The following is a 19,408-nucleotide window of genomic DNA, read 5'->3' as shown; positions in this document are numbered from 1 at the left end:
TCACATGTAATTCATAATAAAAAAAAAAACAGATTTAACTAGCTCATGTGCTTTAAGTTGGATGTTCCTATATATGCTGTCATGTGCCACAATATTTGTTTGCTGTGGTCTGTCGGAAATAAAAAAGAAACAGAATTTAAAAAGCACAAACATTGCATCCTCAATCATAAGCTAAGGATCAAAACAAGTGGAAAATTCAGTTTTAAGTAGTTACACCATAAGGTTACTGAGCTGAAGTCAGATCATGGTAGAAAAGGGATTAAAATGAAACATTAGCCCTTTTTTGAAACAGGGGATTATATTCTATGGAGCTCATTGAGTCTCAATATATTATTTATATGAATATTATTGTTGTAGGATCAAGGAGTCATTAAGGCATGCATTGATTTGAGATATGCATTCAGGATGTTCCCTCAGTCCAATGACAGGACTGAGCAAGGACTAAAATCTTAATGAAGCTTAATGAAGATTAATCAAAATGGAGTTGAGCTCAGCCTGCTCTTTTGTGTGTGAATTTCACAGTCGTGACAGGGGTTGATGTGAAGGCTGATGAGAAATCCAAGGTGGGCCTTTTTCCCCTGACGGTACATGTGCACAGCCCTGAAAATGTTGCAAAAAGCAACATTAACATCAAGGAAATTGCACCCCGACGGGAATACTCTATTCTGTTTCAGTCAGCTATAAGCCTTGTAAACATGCTGTGCCACTTTCTCAGATGTTTCTTGCTGTCCTTTGAGCCGTGTCTCCTGTTTGCTCAGCAGTGTTCTACTCCGCAGTCAAATTGCCTCATTATGCCATTTTAACTGCTCAAATTTGGAATGGTGCCTGATTGGGGATTGTGCAGGTGCATGCATTACATTGAAGTCTGCAGGCTCTCAGAATGTCTGACTGTGGTTTCGACAGAGATATGAAGATTCCCTTGTATCCCTCAAAAACCTTGACAAGAGCCTGCTTCTTGCTAGGGACTTGTGTACTTTCAGGACTACACTTTAAAGCAGTTATGTATTTATTTATTTATTTGTTTTTTACCACGAATCCACTGCTCTGATCCAGATGGATGAGAGGTGAAATAGGCATGCATTTGGCTCTGGTTTGATCTCTGCAGACCTCACCTTGACCATTGGTCTGGGGAACAACCCTCCGTTCCCAGTCATTGTGCCCTGTTAGAGTGGTCACTGCTGAGCTCTCCGAGTCAGCGGGCAATAGCTGTGAATCGGAACCCCATGCTACCATCCAGCTTCCTTCCTCTGTACGGAGCAGGTCAGATGGCTCCATGGAGCAGGAGGGGACTAAAGCAGTTTGCCACACAAACCCAAGTGTGCCTCATCCATTTCACCTTCCTGTCTTTGAGGTTAAATAATCCATTTCAGTCTATGATGTTCATGATGAGATATTACATTTATTGTTTTGGCGCTGCCCTTGATATTACCAGCCTCAGCTTTATACTTCTTTGTGTTCCTTTTTTTATTAGTATTACGATTATTATGGCAGCGGTTACATTTTCAGCTTTCCTGTAGCCTTGCCGTACAATCCCCAAACCCACCTGTGCTTGTCAGAAAAGTAAAGCTTTAAGCACGTCTCCTTCCCATGACCTTTCTTCTCCCATAACAATCCAGTAAAATCAGTGTTGTGATGTGTGCTGAATTAATTTTTCCAAAAGCAGAAGAGGGGGGAGAGTAGCAGCTCCATTTAAACACAGAGATGATTCATGGTCCTATGATGTGCTTGCAGAACTGATCCTCATTGTCAAGTGTTAAGAAGTAGATTCTGCAGCTCTGTTGTTGCATAACTGCATTATTACAATGCCGTACTCCACTCTCTGTGCCTTCAGAACAGTGTCCAGAGTATACTCTATTACCGCACTGAATCTCTGCCTGTAGTTTTTTTTTCTTTCTTTCTTTCTTAATGGTAGCACAGGGGAGCAGATAAGATCCTATCTTTGTGATTGGAAGTGTGTGAAGGATTACTATGATGGACTGTTGTGGTGTGTGACACAAGGAGCTTACAAGCTGTGGTGCTGTACAGGTGGACACACTTGGAAAGTACAGTATTGTTATTATCTTTTGAAGAGTTATCCATGTGATGAGGCTTTTCAGGACCGACCTAGCTCTGCTTAGATGTGTAGGAACACTTGTATGACTGAAAATTTGCATACGCTATGTCATAACTTCTTCAACAGTGCCATATTCTACTCTTCCTATTTTTGGAGGTAAAAAGTTGGCCTCCCACTCATCCTAAGAGGTTGTGCAGACCGAGGCGAGAGAGAGGGTCGTGTTGATTGGGAAGAAACGTCAGAAAGGAGTGAACGATCTGACGGTATTGTTTGAGAATCCTGGCAGGGAGCCAAGTATTCCCATCACAGGAAATCCACAGGCATAATTGTCATTTTTATCAGATTGAGTGACTGCTTCCGAGCACCTTCTACATCTAGCCCTATTACACATTTAATTGGTACTTTACTAGGGTGTGAAATTAGCAGTAGCTGACTGGCAGTGATAGTAATAGATTTATCCTTGATAAGGTGGCCTTGTGTTTTTTTTTTTTTCCTTTATATTTCACCAAGGACACAGGGCTGTGAAAAGGAGATGGCTGAACAATCTTAGCTTCCACAAACACTGACATTAAGTGAGGCAGCATTCAATCATGTAGCTATTTACTCCCATACCGGAGAGAAGAGAGTGCTTTGAGGTTGCAGATTGGTGTACTGGAATACAGAACAGGAAGTCAAAGATGCCTATCTTTGAACGAGGATCAGTTGACATGGCCACAGTTGTTGGGTCTAATTTTTGATAAGACACTGACTCAGCCCTGTTATTTCCTGATTGAATTATTATTCATTCTGTGTGTATGAATCTGATATTTGTTGTTTAATTTCTGTGTTGTTTTACAGTGTTGCTTGTTGTTTAATTTCTAACCCAGTCTGATGTCTGTGTATGGGAGGGGTAAGACCCAGTCCATTACAGCAGATGGTGAATCTGCTGAACAAGCTAACAAATTACCCATTTTCCATGTCTGGGTCCAAGCACAGCTGAGAGCAGCAGGATCTTGTGTAAAAGGAGCCAGTGGGTCAGTCAGTGGCCATCTCAGGCAGAGAGTTACTGATGCTACTGCTGTCTGCTCTTCCAGATGACCAGCAAACCAGGAGCCCAGGAGGAAGTAGGCAGGACAAGTCACCAACATGCAGGATTTGTTGAGGGGTGTGCACAAAAGCCAGTGTCTATGTCCACTCAGCGAGTGACCTACCTGCAATCTGATGTTTATTGTGATTTCCACATATAAGCATGCCATCCTCACTGAGAAGTGTGCAAAACCTCAGCCAAAATCCCCTGTGGCTATGTGGTCCTTACCATCAGATGGGGGCATTTAGCAGGAATGTACAACCTTGTGTTTCCTGATCCAATGCCAAAGTCATGCATCTTGCAAAGTGCACATTTCAAAAAGACTTACATCACCCTTTTGAAACTCTGGGTACCTAAGGTTCCTTTGTCAATGCGCAGTCCCTGATTATGATAAATTGGTCTCTTAGGTGAAGCTATAGTACTGCAGAGAACAAATGGCTTTTCTTAATTGAATTGCAGCACTTGCGTAGCACAGCCTGTGTAATTGTATTAAGGCTGCAGATCACCCAGAAGAGATGGCAGGTTTTTTGACCAAATGGGTCTTGAATACGTAATGAGGGTTGTGAATGAGGAAGCTGGACGGCAGTTAAAGGTCTGCCTATCTCAGAAGCTGTACGGAGGGGAAAAGAATGTAAAATGGGGTGGCCTATGAGGCTCAGCTGTCATCGTTATCATCCATATTACCAGCTTTATTTATGATTCTGCGTCAAATCTTTGATCTATTCTAGGTCTCATGTTGCATTAAGCCCTCTGCTCTGTTAAAGGTCAGACATCCCTCAACGGCAGCGGCACCATATGTTTGTGCCATATCTCTTATGTCTGTAGGTACATAGATAACAGCAGGAGAAAATATCAGCACAAGAAAGGAATAACAATAAGAATCCCATTTCCGAGCATCCCAAGTCCATCTCAGTCCTTTCAGTTGTCTTGTATGCACACTGATTTGGCTATGCACCAGATCTTTCAGTTGTCATTTTGATATCCTCAGTATATAAGTGAACCTACTCCTTGTAAAAGTTGAAGTTATTTAGGCTGACGTAGCACTGGAGTCATTCCACGTTCAATGAAAATGTTAATGTTGCACTTTGAGATAATTAGTCAGTGCTGGCACATTTTGTGGAATACAGGAGCTTTTTTGGGTCTTGTGAGACAGATCAATAGCTGCAGTAACTTGCATTGGTTATGAAGGAGGAGGGGATCTTCCGGCAAAAATGGGAATCTGAGTAGGGATTTCTGACAGTGCAGCTCCTCCCCTTCCTTACAGGGATTTCAGAACTTCCTATGTCTCAAGGGAGCAAGAACAAGAATCCGGGAGATGGCTTTTTATCTTCCTCACAAGCAAAACGCCCTCACTGAATGCACAAATTCTGTCATAAATCCTACATGCCATAAACATGTGCTTGTATTATTTGAGAGCATTTACTGATGTTCACATGCATTATAACCAGATGCTGTTGAATGTGTCCACATCCTGCATCTCTCCCTAACTCACATTCATGGAATGTCATTTTCAACTCCCTACTGAAGCATGTTGAACTAGGGAAACATGGCTGTTAGCATAAGAGACCACCGTGGTGAAAAGATGGCCATATGGCATATCAGGATTCATCAACTGGCAAAACATGACTCGGTGTGAGATCCTCTCCCAAATTCATGAAAGTGTTATATGACCACTTAATCAATTCAATGCATTTGAAACCAGGAGATAAGAATGTATTCATCCCAAAAAGAATGAAACGCACATGCTGGCAATATACTTTTGAACTCCTACAGTGTTACTAAAATACATCGGTGGAGAGGGTGATGGGTGTGGTTCTTCCCCTTTCCTTGTTCTAGCGCTGCAGAGCCTGCACAGAGAGCCCTCCTGTGGTTTGTGAGGGGGAGGGACAGGCAGCAGGTGCAGGAATGCAAAAACAGTAAGGAGTGGGCTGTTAGCCCTGCCCCACCTCGCTGTGTGGGCAGAAATAGGAGGGGTACTGTGGCACCCTGGCCATCTCAGAATGGTTATCCTGGCAGCCCAACTGCAGGGGAATCCAGCACACACCCTCGTTATTCCATTCTTCACATTTTTAGGATACCACATGGGCTTGGGTTAAACAGGTTAGGGTTTATGGAAAGTAATATCTGTGATTTTTTTTTCCCCATTTATATTTCTTATGGTACTTTTCCATATTGGACCTGTGTACCAGACCAATGCACATTGAAATAATCTGTGCAATTAATCTTGTAGTTTTTAGACATCAATGTACCTTGTTGGGTTTCCTCTTGTAAGATGGCTGAAATGTAAGGGAGGAAGGGGAATGATGAGGATGGTAGTGGGGGAGGGTCTCAGTTTGACATACCTGTACTGTGACGCTCCATACCCATAAGATGCCATGCCAAGTGAAGTGGATCACATGGAAGCACGTTACCATAATCCCATGGGAAACGCGGTACTATTCCGTCATTCATGAACCAGGACCTGCATTATAGGTTACCAAGGCAGCAGGCTTTCCACATTAGCTGCGATGTCGCCTGGTAAAGATGTGGGTGAATTGGAGATTATTCATTTAGTACAGTTTATTATTTTATTTTACAGGGCTGTAAAACTAAAAGGAGTTATATTTGATTTTCTTACAAAACATGACCAAAAACTAAAGCTTGATTCAAGAAATGGCTGCCTGAAATTAATGGCTGGTTTCCCTGTAAAATTCTCAGATATATTCGGAATCTGAAGTTAAGTCCAGGTTATAGCTCTCAGTTCATATTGCACCTGTATGCCAACAGAAATGTCATTCACTTCTGTTTGAATGTTTGTTCATGTCACTTAAGGAGTTATTTGTAATGTCATCAAGCTCAGGCACACAATTAATACGGGAGCACTTCTTGCGCAGTATGCAAAGAATGGAAGTTTGCTGTGGACTGAAGTTTGATGGTAACATGCCACAAAATTTGTAGATGTGAGAGTTATCCCTATTCTATTTGACTTCTGGTTGCATGTCTGACACCCATAATGAGAAAGTGTCACTGAGACTGCTTTCTGAAGTATTGGTAGAACTGATCCTAATGTCCTGTAGATTCATTTTTGCTTAAACAGTAAACTTGAAAAGTAGTGCTGACTAATGCTTGGCAAAAACCTCATTGCTCCTGCTGTTGAGGAGTTTCACTGTAGCCATATTGCTGATGCCAAGCCAGTACAGCTCAAAGTTGTAAAGCAGGCAAGGACGTCTTCACAGCATGATACACAATTGCATTTCTGCTTTGCTTGTTAATTTCAATCCTATTAAATGATAACATGCTCCTTTTTGATTTTATGGTTTGCCATATTACCTATGTAAGTGTGGCTATGTAGTGTCTTTTTCTATGTACTATATCTTTCTTAATATGTAAAATGTTTTCTTCAGCCTCCATGCTTTTCATAGCTGGCTATATTGATCGTATATCATAGCAAGGCAAGATGGCCCACTAAAGATATGAAAAAGGAATTGTCACTAAACTTACTGCTGCCTCCAAGTAGCAGTAAGTTTAGTGACAGTCTGTAAAACAAAGACACACTACCTATACAAAGTATTACTGATGCAGTACCTTCATTGGGGCATTGGAAATTATGTAATTAGTAGTTCAGAATATTCTGCTGATGTGCGCATTTGTATGTGTTAGACAATTGAAAACATACCAGAAAAATGAGCAATGCATTTGTGGATTTTACTTTCTTTTGCTTGGTAGCTTCTGCGTGGTATTGGTGCATTGCGTGTTTTTCTTTTTTCATTCACTGTCAGGTCGGATCAGGAGAGCAGCAGATGAGTGCCTGTGCTCTGCCCCTGGAGTCCCTTTTAATGCTCAGACCAGTTGAGATTTGCCAGACATTGATCTAATGGAAAAAGAAGGGTACGGGACATTCACAGACATGGGTACACAGCTCCCAGAACACAAAGGGCCTCTAAAACACATGGGCCCCCAGCACGCGTAACCCCTTTCTCAAGGATTTGTCCCAGCCTATGTATTCAGTATTTCTTCACTAGAATTTCAAAAATGATGATGATGATGATGATGATGATGATGCAAGAAGGTTCTTAATACTCTGTGAAATTATTGCTATTACAGGTGGTCAAGTGTAAGGTGACAGGTTAGCGTGGTGTAATGCAAAGTCCGTGGGAGAATCCTGGAGAGAAATGATAGAGGTTTAATTTTTGGGAAAATTATTCTTCTCTTAAACTGGTAGTTGATAGCCATGTACAGCCGGCTTTTAGACTGTATTTTAGATATGAATTACTAAAAAAGAACACATCTCCTTTTAGTTTCCTAAAACAAACTCAGAAATCGCAAGCATTTGTCTTCTGTTTAGCATCCCTGGCTTCACAATATTTCAGAAAGCCATTTGAGTGGACAAATTGACCCTTGGCAAAAAGCCAAAGAGACATGTGATCTGGGAACGAGCACAATGACAGTATTTCTCTACTGTGGTCTCACCCCGCTGAGAAATCAATGAAAGATGGGTCATATTCACATGCAGACATAGTGGAATGTCTGTTTTATCTGTTTGATTTAGCACTGCAACATGTGATTTTCCTTGGGGTCCTTCTTCATGCGTTTCCCTAAGAATTTTGTGTGTTTCTTGCTCCATTTACTGCCACTAACCAGGTGATTCTCTTCATTGACTGTGTCCCTATGGTCTGGCAACAACTGGAGCCATTCTTCTTTTTTCCTCAACACAGTGAAAAGTCTAGCTTGACTAAGCTTCCCTGCCTGCTTTATAGATTTGCACACACTTTTTAGTGTGGCACCCTCATTGTTTTTTGAATGTAAAAAGCATTATGTATGCTTTTAGTATTTATGTAAATGAGAAAAGTAAATTATGTAAAATGCACTGCTTAATTTTGCAGTTTTCTATTTGTTTATTGGAAAGCCAGCTGTTACCTGCTAAGAATGGATACATCCTGTATGTGGTTACCATCTGATTATTCCCTGTGTACTTTGTAGGAACCCATGGGGAGATGATTTGGAAGTTATGAAGGTGACCATATTCTTAATTTTAAAATTCATTTTAATATGTTGTCAAAGAGACTAAATAGTGCAGGTGCAGGGAACACCTTCACCACATCCTTCTGCACCAATGAGGGCCACAGGGGCACCCAGAACACATGAATTTAGCAGTACTTTCTTTCCGGTGGAATATGGAAGTGATTGACTTTAAATTCTGGCAGTTCCTTCTGCTTTCTCCAACATTGTGTGCCAGAGAGGGAAGATTATCAGCTTATCGACAATAAGGAGACTGATTCCATTACCCCCCCGTGATGGAAAAGCCAGTGTAAATCTGCATTTGCTGTGCCATTGAGGTCTGGGATGTATTTAGCTCTGACTGATGCAAACAATTGAGATAGGAAGTTATTACAGCTTGAGCTAGAAGCGTGCATGCACTACGACCCCTTTCTCACCCGGATTGTGCGTTTCTATTTTTGCACACTGCTATGTTTTCATTTTGGAAATTGAATTGGAATGCTGCCCTTCTCTTGCAGTGAAAAAAATCTCGCCGCGTGTAGATATTCCACGGCGAGATTTATTCCCATGAAGCAGAGAGCCAATCTGTGGTTCTCCTGCATCTCCCGGGGGACTTTTAGGGAGAAGCAGCCTGTTGAGGCCTGTCACCAGGAGACATCCACTAATGGTCCATTGACCCCTAGTGGGGAGGCGCGTCGAGAGGCTATTTATCACTGCCACGTCGGGCGTGTCGTCTGCTCTCCGCTGACATCCGCAGGGGAGATTAGCCACCAGGCAGGCTTTACCCTGGTGACCAATGCTGACTCCTCCAGCCCATTCCAATCCTGCATTCTCTGTGGTGTCTGAACTCTGGATGCACCCTCCTCCTCCCCCATGAGCTGGATTTATCTCAGCAGAAAGAGCATATTTTGGAAGAATGGAATTTAGGAAGTGGCTTTTCGCCCACAAAATGACATGGAGCTTCTTTGCTGATATTGGCTGTCCACCTGTCACAGCCGCAGTGCCTCCCATGCGGATGACTTTGAGGTGGAAGGATATTTTGATTACCTTGTAGAATTCTCCTCCTTGCCTGATCCTAATGCTCTTCTCTCAAGCAATGGAAATGGACTTAACCAAAAAGAATGACACCTGCTACCTTTGTGTTGTTGGTGTCTGTATGAGTCTAGGCTTTTATTTTATCATTAATTGCATTCTTTTCCTGTAATTTTGCCATTTTTGATTTGCCAGCAGGTCTCAAACCAATGGCCCCATTTATCTTTCATACACGAGTCTTTACAGGAGTCCTAACTTGCTGTAATCACTATTATTGCTTTCTATAACCAGTTTCATAAAAATGAGGCAGTTAGTCTCTTAAAATAAGGGTCAACAGGATTCCTAACTAGTGCTGCTTTGAAATTTGCTTCCACACTCATCAAAGCATCTTTCGCTTCTTCCAGATGTTGGAATTTTGTTTGTTTGTATACATATTTGTCAGCATTTATTTCTTTAAATATTTATTTAATTAGAAGCCGTGTTCCTGCTATGCACGCATTGGGAAATCAAGAAGGGATTGTGGGTTGTCAAGCGTGTTCAAGTTAATTAAGAAAAGCTTTGGAGTACCATACACCAGCTTAGCATTGCATACCACCAAACCATGAATTTGCTTAATAAATCTCCTATTACTTTGTCACAGCTGAACAACCTCTGAAGTGTAAATATATTCGCTGTTGTTTTTCCATTGCTTTATTCCTCTGTAACACTGAAAGTCAGTTTTAAAGTTTTCCATTTAAAGTAACAATTTAAGTAGAGTGTGAACACTGCATTTCTCAGTAATAATTGGCGATATAGAGGAAAGAGCGAGTTTGCTTGGCTGTGGGTTTTACGCTAAGATAGAAAGCCTGTCTGCGATGCTGTCTTGTGTATGCATGTCTCAGGACATCCATGTTGTGGGCATATAGCAGACAAAGGGCACTCGTTTTGCAGACATAATGCCCAAAGTCTCATTGTTTTGTTCATATAAGAGCAGAGCCTTAAAGCACAATTTACATGTGTTACAGGAGCAGAGTGTTGCCTCTCTGTTCTCTCGGTGTCCTTTGGATAGCTTTCCCATCTCTGCATAGCCATTGGCAATGTGAGAGAATGGATTCGTATACAAGTCAGCACATTCAGAGACAGAACGCATTGTTACACAACTTTTCCTTCAGGCCTGGTGAAGACCGAGAGAGGCTGAGGAGACACAGAGACTCGCGGCGGTGTCAGGGACAGGATGCACTGCACTTCATCTCAAAATAGCACCTGCGTACATGCCAAAATTGTGAGTGTGATCCTATAAACTTCGAAGTGCACATGCTTGTATTTGCCGCTCCATGGAATATCTCCGATATGAATTATAATGAATGGCTTTATTAAGTCTTTTACCAAAAGTAAAAACAAGATGTGAGTTTTCAGGCATAAGCTGTCAACAGCACCAAAACCAGGATGATGCCACAATTTAAAACATCATTGTTCTGTAAAACTGAAGTACAGAGTCCCTTTGGGTTTCAGACCGCAACCAAGACGTGACCTGCTGTCCAGTAGCAAGCAGCATAATTTAACAAGAAAGCTCATACCACAAAGAAAAACGGGACCTAAAATATCTGCTCTGCTCCAAGCCACCAATGAATAGGATGCAAGAGTCAATCTTTCTTTTGTCCTCCACAAAATATTTTTATGGTGGTGACAGAGATACAGTCAGTACCCACTTGGATTGGTACAGTAGAAGTGAGGAGTAGTGGGAAAGCCTGATTGCTGTCCTCCTCCAAAAATACAAAGAAAAAAAAACACCAAAGAAGGAGCAGCAGGATCACAGAGAAGCATAATTCCAGAATTCTCAACAGTATAAATCATGTGACCATACAAGGCAGTAAAAGGCCAGAGTTGCAGCACTGTGCTTATATGCACCACATACACCACAGACAGTGACAGCTGAAAACTGAGATTTAATTGGTAATGTAGGTAAGAATGGAGAAGTCACGGGAATCCGAGCCGTGTGATTCTATCAGAGTGATGCATGTTCAACTGACACTTACTCATATCTTTTAATGAAATGCATTTGGTTTAGGGCCATTCAAGGTATCTGTATCATTTCTCTTTTTTTTTTCTTCCTTCAATGAGAATCTTCATACATAAAATGGCTAATGCAAAGTGTGACCTCTGGACACCTCTATTCAATGATGTATGTCAAAACACAGGCTGACACAAACATCTTGAGCAGTCATTTTTGTCAGTGCTTCTTCAGAGAGCAGAGCCACCATTGTTGTGGCCATGAGGTATTCTATCATCCACTCTATTTCCCCTGTGATGTCTTTATTCCTCTGTGTCTGCTTAAAGAATGCGGGACGAGACAATAGAACTGTTGTCAAAATCATCCATTTCTTGAGGGATACAATGTCTGTCTGCTGAAAATCACCAGACAGCTACAGTAAATTACATCAGTGTTGTAATTAACAGCAGCCAAAACCTCTCTCGTCTATGTACATTCGCATGTTCCTGAGACACAGGCTTGCACTTGCTAGGCTATCGGCGATGTCTTGTTGATGGACTTCTGTTGTTTAGCTTGCTGTCCCGAGTGTCTGTTGAGAACAAAAGAAGGACACTGCTCTGCCACCTTATCTCTACAGCACCTGTCTAAATGTGCGGAGCTGAGCAGGGGCCACTTTAGTGTGTAGATTGAGGTCAGAAAAGGCCTTGATTGTCAACTTTCGCTCTGACTGAAGCAGAATGTCCCTGGGTGGTCCAAGATAACGCCAAGTGTGGAGTCCTGGGACTCAGCATTGTGCAGTATGTCCTTAAGGCTGTGATGAAAAGTGGCATTAACTAGAACAGAAAATCCAGCAACGAGAGAGATTCGCAGGCATGGAAGCTTAGCTAATCAAACTTTAAATGGCTCACATATTCTGTCTTTTTGTCTTAAGCCCTGTCAGTCGGAGCTGTCTCTCACTGCAGTGTGGGCTTTGAATTATGTTGACATTTGGGGTTTATTGTCTACAAGAGATTGGCACCTAAAATAAAAAAACTTCAGTGGACTAAACTATGTGAGTTTTGACCTTACCAGGGTCACTGTGATTTATGACTAAGCCAGTTATACAGCTTGAATGTTGATTGAGTGTGTCATTATTGCTCCATATCGGTCACCTCCCTGCTAAGACCGCAGAATGTTTGCATTAGTGAAATCTGACCTATTTAAACATATACCATAAAGCACTGAGTGATGGTTTAAACTAGTGCCTTCATCTATAGAGTGGTATTTGTGTCATAATAGTGACATATAAAATCATGTGGTATTATACTTGAGACTGAGGTGCAGTACCTGAGGAATTAGCATAGTTGACGTTATAATACTGAACTTGCATTGATTGGCATTTCAGAACTGAAAGGCTGAACTCCTGAGCTACATCTTGTCATTTTTGTCATTATTTCAGGGGTTATATTCAGTCATTCTGTTAATCATAGGTAATCTGGATCTAGAAAAGGGAAGATCCATCTTGATCGTTACAATCCTGACAGGCCAAGAGCTGCTTAGAATAGAAGAGCAATAGACAGACTGCATATTTTGAGAGGCAGATTTTAATTTTTAAATTGCAACAGTATCTGGCTTCACACACACACGCACGCACACACACGCGCACACGCACACGCGCACACACACACACACACACACACACAATCTCCATTAATGCATATGCTTAAATGTTGTAGAGGACTCAGATGGTGTCTTCATTGATTGTCTTGAAGTCCATGTTGTCTTTGTTTCCATATCATACAAACTGTCATGCACATGGTACTGTTAGCATGCCTTTTGCCAAAGGTGTGTTGAAATGGGGCACGGATTCTCTGTAGATACAGTATATTACGAGCATCTTCTTCATCCTATAGGTTTCGTTTCTGTTGTTCTTTGTTTCTGCTGCTCTTGAAGAGTAAATAATAGTGAAGGCATAATGCTGAGGAATTAACACGTTACACAGTAGGCTGTCGTAAAAATACAGTAAGGGACAGACAGCTCTATGGAGATCAGGTTCTTAGATGTAGATGTTGTGGTTTGTTGCGTATTGTGTTTTGTTGTTTAAAATCTATAGCATAGCTTACATTCTGTATTTAAGTACCTTATGCTAGAGCGCAGCAGCGCTGCCACATCTGATATTCAGACCTTCAGGTGACAAGTCCAAGTTCCTAATTGCTCCTTTACTGCTCCACAGCACAGTAATGCCACAGTCAAGGGTTGCACCCCAGACCACATTTACTGTCCCCAAGCAATTCCCTTCAAAATGGCGCAGAGTCACGTGGGCGAGGGTATCCTAATCTGCAAAAAGAACCTCACTTGGACTCAGTTGCTTCCTTCAAGCAAGTATAAACAGCTAATGTGTTTGGTGTGGCATCCCAGGATCCCTTTCATTCTGCATCCTAGGGAGCATATTTGCAGAGACCGCTTTGTGTGAATTTTACGAGAGTTCATTCCAGCCACAGGAAAACATAACATTGCCACAGACAGTATTGAGTCGTACTGTATGAATGAATGTTTCTCTCACAGTAGTACCAACACTGGTAACATTGGACCAGATGATTCCAGTGTGTTTTAATTACATGTGCACAGAAACTTTGTATTTACATTTACTCAATTTACAGTCACACTTATCCAATAGCAACTACACGTGAAACTGCACATGAAACATTTGCAGCTGGATTTCAAGGCTTAAACTAATCCGAATCACTGTGATATGTGATTGTCAGTAGTTTGTAAAACCAAAACATTTCATACCAGTTGCTAGCCATTTTTGCAATAAAGCTAGATTCATGAGTGACTGCCCTTAGCTACATTATAGATAGCCCACTGGGGTCAATCATAAAAAATGTAAAATTTTATTTTTTTACATTGTTTGGTATAAAGCTGGGAGATTAAAGGGAGCAGGACAATCACCTTAAAGTAGTTTTGTGCATTTGTCCATATTTCTTATCTAATTCTACTTGTTTATCGATCTGAATTTACCTGCATATTGTCCTTCAATTTCCAAGCTCTGCTTATATAAGATTGGAAAGATCAGTACGGGAAATGACACAAGTGAAATGAAATGACAGTGGAGTGTGTCTGAAATTCACTCCCACATAACACCCTCCCCCTTCCTCCTCAAGTATGTATTTGTGTGATGTCACATGAGGAATGGGTTTGCTCACTCACTTCTCTCACTCATTTGTGGATTGGGACACAGGCCAAGTCTTTCCAGGTCACAGTAAATGTACCGGTAGACCTCTGAGGTGAGAACTCTGGGAACACTCTCCAGGTTATCTTCGTACGGTACAGTAGGTGTGCTTTTAATTGGGTGGATCTTGTGAAAGTGATTGAAATGAGCAAGCCTCACCACGGAGTGTGAATCAGGGGATGTGTAAGGGCAGCAGCTTCAGACGAGTCTGTCTTCAGTCCTGCTTAGCTTCTCACTGTGGAGGCTGTGAAGGAACAGTGGGAGCAGCAGAGGGCTAGATTGCAGGGGCGGGGGGGTTGACCTTTACAGCATGACAGAGGTCAGTTGCACATTAGTCTGCATTGACAGGACTCGCTCTTCTCCCTACGACATGCCTCAACCAACAGCAGGACCCGGAAGTGCAGGAGCTACCAGGCGGTTACAGGCCACGTGGCAGAAGTCACAGTCCCCCCGGCCCACTTCACTCTCACACAAAAGGAGCTCTTCATGAAGGGAAAGCAACCTGCTGTGCCTTTTAACCTCCTCCAGCAGCTTATTTAAGGTAGTCTGCCCCCAATTAGGGGTCCCCTCAGGCTAGATTTACCTCCCCTGCCCCTCCCAACCCCACAAGACTTCACTCCTCATGCACACAAGTTTGATCTGTCTTTTCATCAACCCTCTTTTTTCCCCCCTTTTTTTCGCGTGTGTTTATTCTTCTGGCGGGAGGCTGATGCATATCACTGCAGGATCTCATAACGCCTGAGACTTTTAACAAGGAGATCAAAGGGGCGAGGCTGTGCCTTTCGGCAGGGTTATTCAAAGATTTCTTTCACCCCCCACCAGGCACCTCCATTAGGCTCCACACTTTTCTCATTTTTTCCGCAAGCACTCCCTTGAGCCAGGAGGCAATTATGCAGCAACGTGGCATAATATTTCAACCCCCCCCCCCCCCCCACATTGCACTACTGTACAATGGGGCTGGCTGCTAGTGGCTGCATACTGCCGGAGAGAGGGAGTGAAGGAGAAAGGTGGGGGAGAGCAGGGACCTTGGGCCAGTGGGCTTGTTTTTTCCTCTCTTCTCCTGCCCGAAAACAACCAGAGACACAACATCCTAGAGTCCACAGCCACCCACTTCCATTCAGAACCGGTACGTTCAGTAGTGTAGAGGCTCTATGTATGCATTTTACATATTATATTTTACTATTCATTTGCTTAACTTTTATGTGTATTACTATATATAATATAATTACAGATATGAAATTACACTTGCGGCATTAGTTATTGTACCTCCTTCAACCTGTAGCTATTTGGTGCTGACAAGCTGCCTGCGGTGAGGTGGTTTAAAATAGATAATTGAGAGGGTCTGAGGCAGGCTTTGGTACACTGTGTTCAGACACAGGTGTGCAAGCCCCCAGGAACGTCCCTGTCCGTGCTCTCAGCGAGCACGTCAACCAGAACAGGCTTTTATGAGAGCTCTCGTGAACACTGAAGAGGCATTTTATATCCAGAACTGCTTCAGGCATTTCCCAATAAGCAGAGAAAAGCGAGACGCCAGAGATGTTTAGCATGCAGGAGAGGGAGAGGGGATTAGTTAAAATGCGGTTGGGGAGATTGGTCAAAAATATGTCATTCTAATACTTTATAGGTTCCTTTTCCATACCGCATCTCTCATCACAGCAGCTTTTACTAGTGTGCCTTGTAGGGTCGTAATTGTAATTGTAATTGCAGTTCTGTTTGGAGCTTTATTAAGATACACCAAGAAGAACCAAGATCAGTCCTCCCACTCATGGATCTAAGGGTTTATTGAGAGCCAGCTGGATGCTAAAACGCAGTGTGACCTTGAGTTGTGACTAAGTGTTGTTCGTGGTTTATTGGGAAAGATTACTTTCTTTTGAAGTCATCCTGCAGATGTGGACTCACTTCCCACAATTTGTGGCCATTCAGACGTTCTGAGATTGATGGCAAGATTACCATCATTTATTCCACTATTTGACCTTTGCCCAGAGTTTCCGATGGTTTGATGAGTGTTTTGTTGTGTTCTTCACCTTCCCTGGCAGAGATTCGTGGTGGGCGGGGCCCCAAGGAAGGGCCACTGAGGGAGCTCCCCCTGTACGACACACCTTATGAACCAGCTGAGAACGGCAGCGAGTCAGACCCAGAGCGCCCTCGCTGTCCCAGAGAAAGCAGGCTTCCGCAGAATGACGAAAGACCCCCAGAGGAGTACGATCAGCCCTGGGAGTGGAAGAAGGACAGGATCTCCAAGGCCTTTGCAGGTACAGACAGTACAGAGGGAAACTGCCCAGGTTATCACATTGCATTTAACTGTTTTCCAGGTGTTACAGGAATTTTCCAGTAATTATTGCTTCCTTTTTGTATTGGTAGCAGCATCAGGGGTGCTGCCTTCATATAAATTAGTTGTGTGCAGGTATATTTGTGTTTTCATCTGCATCACCCAACAGTTTCATTTGAAGGAATGTACCTTCCTGTTTTTGTTGTGGTGTCCAACATGGTGGCAGGAAGATTCTCTTGTGGATCTTAACAACTTGAGGAAAAGCTGTTATGTGCCTTAGACACTTGGGTACCTGCTGTCTGCTTTTGGGTGTAGCTAACTGGCGTAGTGTAAGTGTAGTAGCTAAGTGTAAAGTTCATGGCATTGGAGAGAATCAATGGCTAACATGTCCATAACTGAAAAGGGCTGTTCCAGGAGAATAAGGTGATAAAGAAAAAGAGTAAAGAGAAACTAAAAAAAACCAACCCTTCCATCAAATTGCCACTTAGCATTTTAAATCCTTGAAAGGTGTTTCTTTTTCTTTTTCTTTCCTCTGTTTTACCTCAAATAGCTCTACTTTGTTATGACTGCATTAGCTACGAGGGCACTGTACCTGCCATTGGATCAGACTCCAGGAAGAGAAAAGAAGACAGCAACAGTAAACCCCTGAAAGGTACCAAAGGAAACAGGTCGAGGGAGGGCCGGGATGTCTCTCGGCCCCACGTGTGTCTGTCTGTCTGCCTGTCTGTCTATCTCTTTGTCTGTGCCTTGTGGCAGTTATGGTGAAGTCAGCACACTACAGCTGCACAAGATGTTTACACTGTTCTTCTTTTTTAAGTTGTTTTTTCCCCTTTGTAATTGTATCCATTATTACTTTTCTTAAATGCATAAAAGTTTCTTTCTGAATGACGCTACTACTTGAAGTTAATTGAGAAAGTAACCCAGTTCTTGTTTTCTCTGTGTCTCTATTGTTATTTGTTCAGCTTTCTGAAGGATTTCTTTGCCATTTGCTGTCTTCAAAGTGGCTTATTCTTATGCTTAACCTGCTGAGAATTACTTTCATTTTATCTGAGGCTTGAGGATTTCTCTTTGATGAACAAAAGAAACAGCAGAAATTGTGCCTGAAATAAGCTTGCAGATGTGTCTACCTCTACTGATAGAGTAGTGATAGCAGCCAGTAATCAGAAGTACAAAAAAAACGTTTACCTTTCTTCTGTTATAAAAGAGCAGAAGTTTGATAAAGACCTTACCCTGCTTGTTATGACTTTTGTGTGAACGGACCATCCTGTGAACTGTAGTTCCATGTGCCTTGATCATTTTTCAAAGAACTCTGACTTAAGGGCTTTGCGTCTGCATTGATACTACAATAAGAGAGAAGTAGCTGTCATTTCAAACGCAAAGTTAGTTCCTCAGAGCAATGTCTTGCACAGTGTCCACTCAGGGCCATATGTTTTAGGGGGTCAAACCCCTATGTACGCATTGGTGTGTGAGTCCCAGGTGGGATACATCACAGTGAGATTTTTAGTGTTGATATAATGAAGTATCTGAAGTATTGATATAAAACATTTTATTCGATATGCTTTTTAATATGTTTTATACAGAAAATAACAATATCCAGCTACACAGGTGTTTCCTTTATTCCTTATTGTTATAGTTCACTTACATGGACTGTGTAGTGGATTATTAATCTCCTGTTTTGATGGAGGGATGTGGGATTGTTTGCATGAAATCTTGAACCCAACAACACACCCACACACACACACACACACACACACTCACTCAACACACCCTTAATGTTGAGTCCATAATGGATGACTCTGAGGAGAAGAGCAAGGAAGATTCAATAGACCCTGTAAGCAGTGTCTCTGTCTACAAGGAAGCAGGGTTGGATGTTCATTACTTTGTCTTTGTGTGTGTGTGTGTGTGTGTGTGTGTGTGTGTGTCTGTCTGCGTTGTGTGTCTGTGTGTGTGTTCATGTGTGTACACGCACGCATGTGTGTGTGCACGCATGTGTGTGTTTTGTATGTGTGTGTATGTGTGTAATGTGTGTTTGTGTGTGTGTGTGTGTGTGTGTGTGTGTTCACTGTGCACCATGCACGCATAGACATGGACAGGCAAGCAGGGGAATCTCGCCAGAGATGTTGTTACTTAATCTTTCCCCCCTGTGCTGCTCACTGGCTGCCTGCTCCATTAACTTGGAGCGAGGCCAGTGAAGTCCTTCCACTTAATGCAGGCTAGATAAGGGGAGATACTTCTCAGGCTTTAGCATCAGCTCTTGTCCTGTAGAGCGACACAGCGTTATGGTTTTTTAATGAATCTTCATGGGCCTAATGACCTGGAAACTGGATCACGACTCATAACTCCAGTAAATAATTTAACGTGGTTAAATCATCTTATGATTATTTCACTGAAATGAAATGCAGGCAATTCACAAATCAGTCACACGCAGAGGCGGTCTGTGCCATGAGGTGCCAAATGACACTGCTCTATGTGTGATGTCACGTGATTGCCGCTCCGCCCAGGCTGCGCTGCTGCCCCTGCCCCCAAAAGCCCGACCTGTCACTCTGAACTAGTATTTAATTTCCCCCCTGCTCCCGGTGTTGATAAGCTGCCTGACAGACCACTGTCAAATGTTCTCTGTGATGCGCTCTGTGCCTTTTAATGCCTGCGCATGTCCTGCTTATCTCCATTCAGGCACATTGCCTTCTCTGGCTCCAGGACTGTTGGCTCTCCCCTGTGGATAGTCTGACCACAGCTCCCCTCTCCACTGCACCCCCCCCTCCCCCCCTCCAGGGGGCTGGCTGACTATTCCTCTCTTTCACTGAAACTCATGAAAAATGGGGTGTTCTCTT

The 19,408-nt window shown here is 42.6% G+C and overlaps 1 protein-coding gene across 2 annotated transcripts in view; it reads left to right on the top strand.

Moving 5' to 3' along the window:
* Positions 1-19,408, top strand: part of LOC118782404 (SH2 domain-containing adapter protein F-like) — a 72,800-nt gene that overhangs the window by 36,612 nt on the left and 16,780 nt on the right. Inside the window, exons 3-4 of one of the 2 annotated variants that reach the window (XM_036535747.1) lie at positions 16,345-16,560; positions 17,128-17,229. In XM_036535747.1, the coding sequence (XP_036391640.1) occupies positions 16,345-16,560; positions 17,128-17,229 (318 nt within the window). The remainder of the gene's footprint in view (positions 1-16,344; positions 16,561-17,127; positions 17,230-19,408) is intronic. The other variant, XM_036535746.1, reaches the window with a different exon arrangement.

This window comes from Megalops cyprinoides, chromosome 8 (assembly GCF_013368585.1).
Source record: "Megalops cyprinoides isolate fMegCyp1 chromosome 8, fMegCyp1.pri, whole genome shotgun sequence".
Classification (NCBI taxonomy): Eukaryota; Metazoa; Chordata; class Actinopteri; order Elopiformes; family Megalopidae; genus Megalops; species Megalops cyprinoides.
Note: the sequence above shows the minus strand (reverse complement) of the source record. Positions and strands in the feature narration are given on the sequence as shown.